This window comes from Sorex araneus, chromosome X (genome assembly GCF_027595985.1).
Source record: "Sorex araneus isolate mSorAra2 chromosome X, mSorAra2.pri, whole genome shotgun sequence".
In the NCBI taxonomy this organism is placed as follows: Eukaryota; Metazoa; Chordata; class Mammalia; order Eulipotyphla; family Soricidae; genus Sorex; species Sorex araneus.
In genome coordinates, this window is record NC_073313.1 from 274,560,907 (window position 1) to 274,572,838 (window position 11,932).

Consider the following 11,932-nt stretch of genomic DNA (forward strand, 5'->3'; position numbering starts at 1 on the left):
TAAAAAAAACTCAAGGAGAGGAAGATAGAGAAAGAAAGAAAGAAAGAAAGAAAGAAAGAAAGAAAGAAAGAAAGAAAGAAAGAAAGAAAGAAAGAAAGAAAGAAAGAAAGAAAGAAAGAAAGAAAGAAAGAAAGAAAGAAAGAAAGAAAGAAAGGAAGGAAGAAAGGAAGAAAGGAAGGAAAGGAAAGAAAAGAAAAGAAAAGAAAAGAAAAGAAAAGAAAAGAAAAGAAAAGAGAAAAGAAAAGAAAAGAAAAGAAAAGGAAAGAAAAGAAAAGAAAAGAAAAGAAAAGAAAAGAAAAGAAAAGAAAAGAAAAGGAAAGGAAAGAAAAGAAAAGAAAGGAGTTCCATTTACTACAAGATCAACAATTCACAGGAGCTGAAATTTAAACTAAATAATAAGATAAGTATGTATTGGCCCAGTAGTCAAGAATGTGAATTAAGAAAGAAAACGTTTGTAACACAAAATAAATGAGGTTAAATAAATGAACAGATACATGTTAAAAGCCCCAGAAGTTATGCACATAGCACACTGCTGCAGCCATTCAGAGGGTTCAACTCCATCACTTAGCGAATATTCTCTGCTGATATGCCAAACTGCAAATAATAGTGCACAGGCTGAGAATTCTTAGTGTTCTGTCAAAGTGAAGGAAAGGAGGGAGTCTCCCCACCAGCGCCCACCAACCTGTCCTGCTGTACTTCCAGAAGCCCTGACAGATCCTCCCACAGCTACCACTATTGACCCAAACTATAAATCCCAAAGCCTCTGGATTGCATGGCCACATGACACATATAGCCTCATGACACTTTCTAATTCCTCAATCTGAAATTTTCAGTAGGTGCATACCAAGTTATATGGAAAGAAACATAGAAGCTAACTAAACTCAACAAACAAAACCAATAATAAAGAAGGTTCAATTAGCAACAACTAGCTTAATAAATTCTTAGACAATGACTTAACAACCACCTGATCAGGAATAAAAATTTTCACATAAAAATTTATTTTTATACGTATTGATTTTATTATAGTAGATTTGTTATTTAATCAATTTTAATTCTAAAATTGCATCAATAGTTGTGGTTTTGTGTACAGTAAAATAAACTTTTAGTTTTTAAATAAATAAACTTTTAAAAAGATTTCTACTGCTATAATTTGGAATAGTGTATTTATTTGGGAAGACAAAAATTTAAGAAGAAAATTGACATTATGTTATACTATAACTCTGAAAGACTAAATCTGATGAGGAATCTGAGAACTCTGCTGTCTGAACAATGAAAAGCTGTTTAACCTGAAGGAAATGATACTCAGAAACTTGAACACTGCCAACAAATATCAAAAGAGCTATTAAGTAAGATAATTAAGTCTATTCTGATGTAACTGTTCCAGAGAGCAGACCCAAAATTGTGCTGTAGAGAGCAAAGACCCTGGTGAACAAACTCTAACAATGATTCATTACAGAACAACCTTGGGCAAATCAAATCACTTCCCTCTTAGAGACTTTAGAGTTCTCATCTACAAAATGAGGAGCCGGCATCACACACATGCCAGCCTCTTTGGCTCTTAAAAGACTTTGTTTCATTTCTCACCAAAAATAATTTGCACAATCTTTCCAGCAATGAGTCAGTGAGATCACTTGATGAATGATCTTGAACCTCTTTTATTTCATCCTCACTCAAAATAATGTATTGCCATTTTTGCTTCTTTAAGACTGCTTATCTCAGACCAAGTATCCATAACCCCCTTTAGAGCTGAAAAATGTTATTTAGAGATGTTTGAATAGCACACTGATGTGTAGGAAAGACAGGATTTTAATGTCATACATATAAGTATATCAAACATTCACTCTACTAGCATTATATCCTTAAGCATCACTTAACTTCTGAAATATCCATTTTATATTCCTTAAAACTAAGTAAGCATTTATTATGTTAATGATTTTATGATTACTAAAATTTAAAGTCAAATAAAAGCGACACATGGTTGGCATTCAATAAAGGTTATTAAAATCAAAACCAAGAATTATATTGATAAGAGGTGGAATGGTGCCTGTGACAACATGTTATACCATCAAGTTTTCACACTGAAAAATACTTTCTATTCCTATCACAATTTATATGCACTCCAAAAGTTAGTGATTATTTTCATACAAATTATGGTTATCTGAATCACTTTAACACTTTGGGCATCTCTAGAAAATTATCTTTCCTGTGAATTGTTAAACCACGGGTAATCAAATCCCAGACTCATAAATATTTGATTTAGCAAGAAAAATCACTATCCCTCTTGGTATTTCTTCCAACTTTTTTCTGGCCTCCTTCATTATCTCTTAGCACAGAGGGATTCCAGCTTTTCGTACTTCTACTATCACACCAGAGCTGTACTTTATGAGCTGACATCTACACATCTATTTCCTGACATCTGAGAGGATCTTAACTTGGTAAACAATACAACTGGATTCATTAAAAGTTTCTGACTTATAGCAACTCTATGAAAACTTCCTCTGTTTCTGATGAGATTTCTTTCCTGGGCTCCTTCATCTTGACGGTTTCAATTTGGTAAAGTTGTTCTTGTCTCTGGAAAAAATAAATTAAAATCACCTGTGTTCCCTAGATATGTAAGAGTGACTATTTCTGAATCATGAGGAATGAAATGAAAATATTGGAGAGAAACCAACTGAATTAATATAGTATAGTACTACAAAGTAGTTGTGAATTTGTGTTTTTAAATTTGACCTTGTACCATTTTAGGGGCTACCGTTTACAAGTTTCATGACTTTCAATGGGTAAGGCACTTGCCTGGCATGCAGTTCCCACAGAGTCAATCCCCAGCACTACATTTTGTCTTCTAAACTAAGCTAGGATTGATCCTGAAAACAAAGCCAGAAGATCTAAGGATCACCAGGGGTGCTACAAAAAAAAAAAAAAGGTAAAGAAGCACCTAAGTTTCCACTTCCACATCCACACAATGGGCAAAAAAATGTATCTTCAAATATGCAGTAGAGGGGGAAAGTAAATATTAGACACCCTAAAGAATCAGAAAGTGAAGGCAAGTCTGCCCTTGGACATTAAAAACAAACCAGTAAGTTAGAAACTCCTCTATCATAAGAGAAATATGTTTTTTTGCTTCTACTGAAATGACTTGGAAAAATCGTGTAGCAATATTAAAAGTTAACTTTTTTTAACTTTTTAATCTAAACATAAGAGTTGATTTACACCTGTTCAGAGCAACATAACAGGTAAAACTATCTAAACAGCTGTTCTGTGCTAAGGAACACCCTATATAATTTACATTCACATATATATATATAGGTCTCTCATTTAATTTTTTAATATGCTATATGTATGCATACCTCATTTAACCAAAAAAATTACACTTTTACAGATAATTTCTTAGTCTGTTTCCAATTTAAAGTAAAACAATACAGGGGCTTGTATATAATTTGAGAAAGTGATGCCAGACAGCATAGAGAATGGAGGGCAGAAAGAAACTCAATGTGAAGAGTTAATACCCAGTTAACTTCAGTTGTGTTTTTCATCCACACTTCTATTATGAAGAGTCTATGCCTTCATGAAAAGTCTATGAAAAGTTTTCATAGGACACCATCTCACATATCTAGGTGACCCATGTATCAGTAGTGAATAGACCCTTACACACAGACTAGGAAAGAAATCAGTCGCAATTGACTGCTGTGCTCGGAAGAAGCTGATAAAGCCCTGAGCGTACCTATTTACAATGTTTCTACTAGAGAGGCCCAGTGGGACACAGGAGAGTGAATACACAGAAGAATCCCAAGATAAAGTAACTAAGACTCACAGAAACTATCTTCATCGTGATTCAAACTGAAAACACAACCTGGCTTTTCAATTTATATGACTACTTTTAGTCCTCAAATACTATTTTTAGTGAAGATTCAGAAATATGAATACCTGGATAGAACATTCATAAATAAAACACTTCCATTATGGATGCCCTGCTTGCTTCTTTAGTCTCATCTAACCACTTAACTTCTCACCCACCAGTGCTCCAGCCAGACCACAATCCTTGCATGTCCTCAAAGAAGTAAGTGGTTTTCCCAAGTTCCGGACCTAGACAGCTAAGTAAAGGTGACTTCAAAACCCAAGTTCTTGAACGGGGTCCCGGACAGCCTGCAGCTGCCCCGCCCCGTGCCCTGCGCGTCCCGTCTCCCAATCCCGCTCTCTAACTGCGGCCTGCCTACCCAGGTACCGTCACTGACTCTCGGCCACGCCCTCCCGTCCCCCGCTTCCCGCTGAACAGGGTCCCGGTCAGCCTGCAGCTGCCCCGCCCCGAGCCCTGCGCATCCTGCCTGGCTCTCTAACAGGAAGACACTGGGGGCGTGGCCTGTATCTTAGGGGGCGTGGTCTCAAAGTGGGCGTGGCCTCCTGTCTGAGCGGCTGCGGTTATTCTTTATTACCTTAGCATAATAGTTACTGTGTATTTCTTTGAAAATCACTTTAGCCATCTCAAACACTCATGCAAAATATCCATTAGCTTAGTTTCACACTATAAAAGCTGTCAGTGAATAAGGAATTTTAGCATAAGCAGAAACCCTCCTTTCCTCAGCAACAGGGAACAAGAATAGATAATTACAAAGTTCCAACTCTATACTTCAGTAACAACATGAAGAAGCAGCGAAAATACCCTCCACGAAGAGAGGGAGAAGGAAAAATTCCAGAAACATCAACGGGGGCTACTCACATCTACGACCTCTCAGATAAACAATTCAGAGAGGAGATCTGGAGGAGAGTCGACCTATTCCAAGCAACCATGGAACAGACATCAAATAAATTAAGAGAGGAGATGAATGAAGCACTGGAACGGTCTACCAAGAAAATGCAGGAAGAAATGAGAACAGAAATCTCAAACCTACGAACGGAAGTCACACAAATAAAGGAATCGGTAGACAAATTAAAAATCTCACTAGATGCCCTCAACAGTAGAATGACTACAGCTGAAGACAGAATCAGTGACCTGGAAGATGAGATGCAGAAAGCTTATACACAACAACAAATCATGGCCAAAGACCTCAAAATGGCTATAGAGCGAATCAGAGCCCTGGGGGATGACTTCAAGAGGAACAACATAAGAATCATTGGAGTACCAGAACCGCAGGGAAGTAACCCCAATGAAAAAAACACAGTCAAAGACATCATTGCTAAGAAATTCCCAGAGCTGGAGAAGGCAGGCATCCAGATACAAAGAGTCCGAAGAGTACCAGCAAAAAGAGACCCAAATAAAAAGACTCCAAGGCATATCATAGTCAGAATGACGGATGCTATGGATAGAGACACAATTCTGCAAGCAGCAAGGTCAAAGAAGGAAATCACATACAAAGGAGCACTCCTCAGATTTACAGCAGACCTGTCAGAGGAAACCCTCCGAGCCCGAAGACAATGGTGGGACATAATGAAAAAACTCAACGAAATGAATGCCTCAGCAAGAATACTTTATCCAGCTAAACTCTCACTCAAACTCGAAGGAACCATACACTATTTCTTGGATAAACAACAGCTCAGGAACTTCATAGACTCAAAACCAAACTTGAAAGAAGGTATAAAGGGGCTACTGTAAGACAAGGTGGAGCCCCATAAAAAACAACAGATACCACAGAAATATGACACAAAATCCTATCACAATAATCTCTCTCAATGTCAACGGCCGAAATGCACCCATCAAGAGACACAGAGTGGCAAAATGGATCCCGAAATTAAACCCAACACTCTGTTGCCTGCAAGAAACACACCTGAACAAACAGAGTAAACATAGACTCAAAGTCAAAGGATGGAAAACAATCCTGCAAGCAAACAACTCCCTTAAAAAAGCTGGAGTGGCCATCCTGGTATCCGACAACACAGACTTCTTGAAAAAGATTAAAAGGGACAGCGAAGGTCATTTTCTATTTATCAAGGGATATGTACAACATGAAGAAATCACACTCTTAAACATATATGCTCCTAATGAATGACCGGCTAAATATTTAAAACAACTCCTAACAGACTTCAAAGAGGACATCAATAACAGCACAATTGTAGTCAGAGACTTCAATACAGCCTTATCGCTTCTAGATAGATCGACAAGAACAAAACTCAACAAGGAAACACTGACTCTGAAAGAAGAAATTGAAGAGAGAGGCCTTGTAGGGAGCCAGAGCACATTGCGCATGCGTGGCGGCCATGACAGAATGACCTCATATGGGGTGATTGGCGAGAGCCAATAGATGAGCACCACGTCAGAGGCGGGGCAACCAGGCTATATAAGGACTGCCGTTACCCGGGTAACGGTTCTTTCTCTTTGTCAGTTAACTGAATAAACGGTTGCAGAAGGATCCTCAACCCGTGTCGTCTCACTCTTTGCTGGCGAAGGGAAATCGCGACGCGGGCGACGAACAACTGGTGCCGAAACCCGGGAAATCCATCTTGCACCGCGAGGAAGAACCCCTCCTCTTGGAGGGAGGATTTAGAACTGCAGGGACGACTGCTCGGAGAGGCGTACTGCGGACCACTGCCCAGTGTCGGTAAGAAAAGAATGCCCGTTTCCTGGTGGTGGGGAGCACTCTTTGTCCTCCTTATTTGGATTTGCCTTCTCTTTTGCTCTTGTGTCTTTACTATGGGCACTGAGGCGACTTGGAAGATGGTTCAAAATTGTTTGGAGGATGAGGCATGCTCCATAGTGGTCAGGGAAGGCCGGCAGGTGTTGGAAAAGGTCCAAGACAGTTTGTCAGAAACCGAGCGATCAGAAGGGCTGGGCGCGCGTATGAAAATACCCAGCAATAAGGAAAAAGGACTGCCCGGTGGGGGCAAGAAGTTAGAAGGGAGAGGGGAAATAAATAAGGAAAAAGGACTGCCCGGTGGGGGCAAGAAGCTAGAAGGGAAAGGGGAAATAAATGAAACAAATGACCCTCCCGCTGCTTGTGCACCTCGATCCGCCTCGGACGAGGCCGGGGACTTGTACCCCAGGCGTGACGTGGCTGCAATCAGCTTAGACCTTAGACATAGACCTAGACATAGCCCCTCGGAGGATTCCTCCCTTAGTTCCGAAGAGGAGGATTTATTACAGCGAAAAGCGGCCCGTTATGAAGCAACTAGGTACCATCCTCTGGAGTCTCGGGCTCACAGTGAGAGGGGCTCGACACGCCCCTCGCCTTCCGCTCCTCCCCCTCCACCCTATCATGATCCTCCCTTGGACAAGGCACGTCCATCTCGTACTTCCCTGTTTCCTGATAATCTTTGCAGGCAGATGCGATTAGCTTTCCCCGTCTTTGAGGGGGATGGGGACGAGCGCGTTTACGCCCAGGTGGAGTTTGCTCAGATTAAGGAGCTAGCGGAGGCGGTCAGGAAGTACGGAACAAATGCCAACTACACCATTTCCCTGCTTGACAGGCTAGCGCGGGATCGAATGACCCCCAGGGATTGGCAGGACGTGGCCAAAGCCACGCTACCCAATAACGGGAAATTTCTAGAGTGGAAGGCCCTCTGGTATGATGCAGCTCAGGATCAGGCTCGCCTTAACCGCAACGCCCGCGATGCCGCGCAGCATGCGTGGACCAGTGACATGCTTACTGGCCAGGGCGTCCATGCAGAGGATCAGATTAACTTACCCTGGGGGGTATATCCCCAGATATCCTTGCTTGCCATAAAAGCCTGGAAAGGCCTTTCCGTAAAAGGTGAGACAGGTAACCAACTCACAAAGATCATTCAGGGGCCTCAGGAACCCTTCTCTGATTTTGTTGCATGCATGACGGAGGTGGCGAGTCGCATTTTTGGTGACTCGGACGCAGCGACCCCCCTTATCGAGCAGCTCATTTTTGAACAAGCGACTCAGGAATGCAGGAATGCCATAGCCCCGAGGAAGGCTAAGGGCTTGCAGGATTGGCTCAAAGTCTGCCGCGAGCTCGGGGGCCCCCTCTCCAACGCTGGCCTAGCGGCCGCCATTCTCTGCTCACAGCGGCAGCGAAGCTCGGATCCCTCCTGGGACCGCACCTGTTTTAATTGTGGGAAGCGAGGACACGTTAAGCGTGACTGCAGGGCGCCGCGGGCGACCCCCTCTCTGTGTCAGCGCTGCAAGAAGGGCAATCACCCCGCCGACCGTTGTCGGTCCATCCGTGACAATACGGGGCGGCTCCTCCCACCTCTAATCTCGGAGGAGCCAAAAAAACGGGAGGCGAGGCCCATGGTCTCAGGGCCTGAACAAGTATGGGACCAGGTTCGTTCGGGAGGCTCAGGAACAGCAACCCAGTGCAGAGTCACCCAACTGGACCTCCGTGCCACCTCCTCCCTCACCATAACCCCTGATTCAGGAGTCCAGCCTGTTCCGGTAGCACCCGTGCAAGAAGCCCCTCCTGGATGCATTGGCCTTTTAGTGGGAAGGACAACCCTCGCGAAGCTGGGTCTTATAGTTTACCCAGGTACACTAGATGTCAGAAAACCGAGCATTCAGGTTTTATGCTCCTGCCCGACAGGCACCTTTGTAATTAAGGAAGGGGACCGTGTCGCGCAGGTGCTCCTCTTCCCGGCTGGTTTTGAGGACCCTAAACGGAGAGGCCCCTTGGAAATCCCCGCCACGAATCCTGTGCAAGCTTACCTAGTCATGGACCTGGCCAAGAGACCTAAACTGACCCTTTCCATTCAGGGTAAGCGTTTTGAGGGCATTATGGACACCGGCGCTGACCGGAGTATCATCTCCTCGCACTGGTGGCCTAAGGGCTGGCCGGTGGCTGAGTCTGAGCATGAGCTTCAGGGTCTAGGTTATACCCAATGCCCTTCCATGAGCACCCAGGTCCTCACCTGGCGTACTGATGAAGGGAGCAAGGGTTCCTTCACCCCATATGTCCTGCCTCTCCCAGTTAACCTTTGGGGCAGGGATGTCTTAACAGCCTTAGGCATAGTCTTAACCGATCAGTACTCCCCTCAGGCACGTAAAATGATGCAGGGCATGGGGTACATACTAGGAGAAGGACTAGGAAAGAGTTCCAGTGGCATCACAGAGCCTATCACTGCGGAGGGAAATCAAGGCAAAACGGGGCTGGGTTTTTGATCAGGGCCACTGGGGCGGAGCTACCCATTCCCTGGACCACGAGATCCCCGGTCTGGGTGCCTCAGTGGCCCCTGCCCCTAGATAAGCTCCAAGCATTAACAACTATTGTGGCAGAACAAGTGAAAAAAGGATGCGTTGAGCCCTCCACTTCCCCGTGGAATACCCCAGTTTTTGTCATTAAAAAACGATCAGGCACCTGGAGACTTTTGCACGATCTTCGCGCAATTAATGCCCAAATGGAACTCTTAGGCCCTGTACAGCGGGGCCTCCCCTTGCTTTCCGCCTTGCCCGCTAATTGGTATCTCTATATTATTGATATTAAGGATTGCTTTTTCTCCATTCCTTTGCACCCTGCAGATCGCCCCCGCTTTTCATTTACTGTTCCTGAACTTAATCATAAGGGTCCTGACTCTCGATATCAATGGAGAGTTTTACCCCAGGGCATGGCTAATAGCCCCACTATATGCCAGCTATATGTCCAGCGAGCCCTGCGACCACTTAGAAAGCAGTTCCCTCAACTTTATGTTATACATTATATGGATGATATTTTGTTAGCATTTCATAATAAGGATACCCTGCAGGAGGCCTTCAAGGTCCTCAGAGATGCCTTTGACGAATGGAACTTACAATTGGCCCCGGAGAAGGTGCAATTTTCTGATACTGGCTCCTTTCTGGGAACCACTATCTACCCAAAGTACATCATGCCTCAAAGGATTCAGTTACAGGCGCGAGATCTGCGCACACTCAATGATTTTCAGAAGCTATTAGGGAACATTAACTGGCTGCGCCCCTCCTTGGGGGTCCCTTCTGGGGATATGGCCCCTCTATTTAAAATATTGGAGGGGGACCCCGCCCTGGACTCCCCCAGGGAACTAACGCCCGAGGGGCGGGTGGCACTACAGAAAATTGAGCAAGCGATTAGTAAAGCCCAGCTGTCCAGGATAGACTATCATCATCCCTGGCAATTATGTATTTTTCCTACTCGAGGCACTCCCACAGCTGCTCTGTGGCAGGATGGCCCCCTTCTTTGGATCCATCCACATGCATCCCCTGCAAAAAGTATTGTTTCCTACCCTGCTGCTGTGGCTGATTTGGCTCTAAAGGGACTTCAGCGCTCTTTGGAACATTTTGGGCTCCACCCGGCCAAGTTAATTATTCCCTATACTCTGCAACAGCGTCAGGTTCTGGCGGCCAAACATGACTCTTGGGCCATATTGTCCGTGGTCTTCAATGGGGACATTGATAATCATTTCCCCCAACATCCCCTGGCCCGCTTTGCCACCTTACATCCTTTGATTTTCCCCAAAGTTACAGTAAAGCGCCCTGTCCCTGGGGCCACCACTGTCTATACTGATGGCTCTAAAACAGGCATTGGGGCATACTTGGCCAAAGGACAGGTGGTTTGTAGGAACTACAGCCCGCGCTCACCACAGGTGGTCGAGTGCAAGATTGTAGCAGAAGTCCTTAAACGCTTCCCGGAGCCTTTGAATCTGGTGTCTGACTCCATTTATGTGGTAAATGCCCTTGAAGTCCTTGAGACTGCTGGCGTTATAAGGGGCAGAGGCCCCGTGTCCCAGATTTTTCAGGAAATCCAGCGCAGCCTTTTGCAGCGCTGCAACCCAATTTTTGTGACGCACATTCGCGCTCACAGTCACCTCCCCGGCCCTATGGTGTTGGGCAACACTCTTGTAGACGAGGCTACGTGCCCACTGGCCTTACTAGCTGAGCCGATCCAACAGGCGAAAGACTTCCACGAGAAGTTTCATGTTACAGCTGGAACTCTGAAGCACAGGTTCCAGATTACTCGCCAACAGGCTCGGGACATTGTGACTGGGTGTAAAGACTGTGTCCAGTATCTCCCTGCACGGGCTGTTGGGGTTAACCCGCGGGGCCTGCGACCCCTCCACCTCTGGCAGATGGATGTCACCCACGTCCCCAGCTTGGGTAAGGCTCAGTTTGTGCATGTTTCTATTGACACCTGCTCAGGCGTTCTTATGGCCACACCCCTGGGTGGGTAGAAGGCCACTCATGTTATCCAGCACTGCCTGGAGGCCTGGAGCGCCTGGGGCAAGCCTCAGGTCTTGAAGACTGATAATGGACCGGCCTATTCCTCCCAAAAATTCCTGCTATTCTGTGCTCAGATGCAGGTAACCCACGTTACGGGCATTCCTTATAACCCACAGGGCCAAGCCATGGTTGAACGAGCGCATAGGACCCTGAAGTCTTACTTACAAAAACTGAGAGGGGGATGGGAGGACGTAGGGTCCCCCAGAAGTGCTCTCGCACTTACACTTTTTGTGCTCAATTATCTGATTTTGGATGACTCAGGGAATTCGGCCGCAGACCGCCATGTGGCCCCTCCCCGCACTCCACCTCTGCTGGTTAAGTGGAAGGACACTATTGATAATACCTGGAAGGGTCCTGACCCTGCCCTGATCAAATTGAGAGGCACGGTGTGCGTCTTTCCACAAGAAGCCGCGCAGCCTTTCTGGGTCCCTGAAAGATTGATGGGGGCCCTGAAACAGGCTACCCCGACTGAGGAGGCGGTTGACACCGAGTCCGCAGAATGCTCCAGGGTGAACCCCTGAGAGGGATTCTCTCTTTTCTTCTTACAGAGAACATGCGGCTCGTCGTCTGGTGCCGACCCTGTGGGTTTGCAATGATGATCCTGCTGCTGACTGTGCAACCGACGGAGGCCGGATTGGGCCGGCTGGCTGACCCTACACGCCTCCTACAACAGCTGTATGGGACCCCGTGCAACTGTCAGGGAGGACAATCTTCGGTGACCCCAACGAGCTACACGCAAACCGTGGACTGTGGGACTCTGACTATATAACTCGCCACGCGGCCCAGTGCTCGGGGCGGGCTAACCCAGTTTTGGCA

At 45.5% G+C, this 11,932-nt stretch overlaps 1 protein-coding gene across 1 annotated transcript in view; it reads left to right on the forward strand.

Annotated features, from left to right (window-relative positions):
* The window catches only part of LOC129399889 (igE-binding protein-like), a 111,033-nt gene extending 102,093 nt beyond the window's left edge, over nucleotides 1-8,940 (forward strand). Inside the window, 2 exon segments of the mRNA XM_055121295.1 lie at nucleotides 6,973-8,160; nucleotides 8,162-8,940. Coding sequence (XP_054977270.1) covers nucleotides 6,973-8,160; nucleotides 8,162-8,300 — 1,327 coding nt within the window. The 3' untranslated portion in view covers nucleotides 8,301-8,940.
* The last annotated feature ends 2,992 nt before the right edge of the window (nucleotides 8,941-11,932 follow it).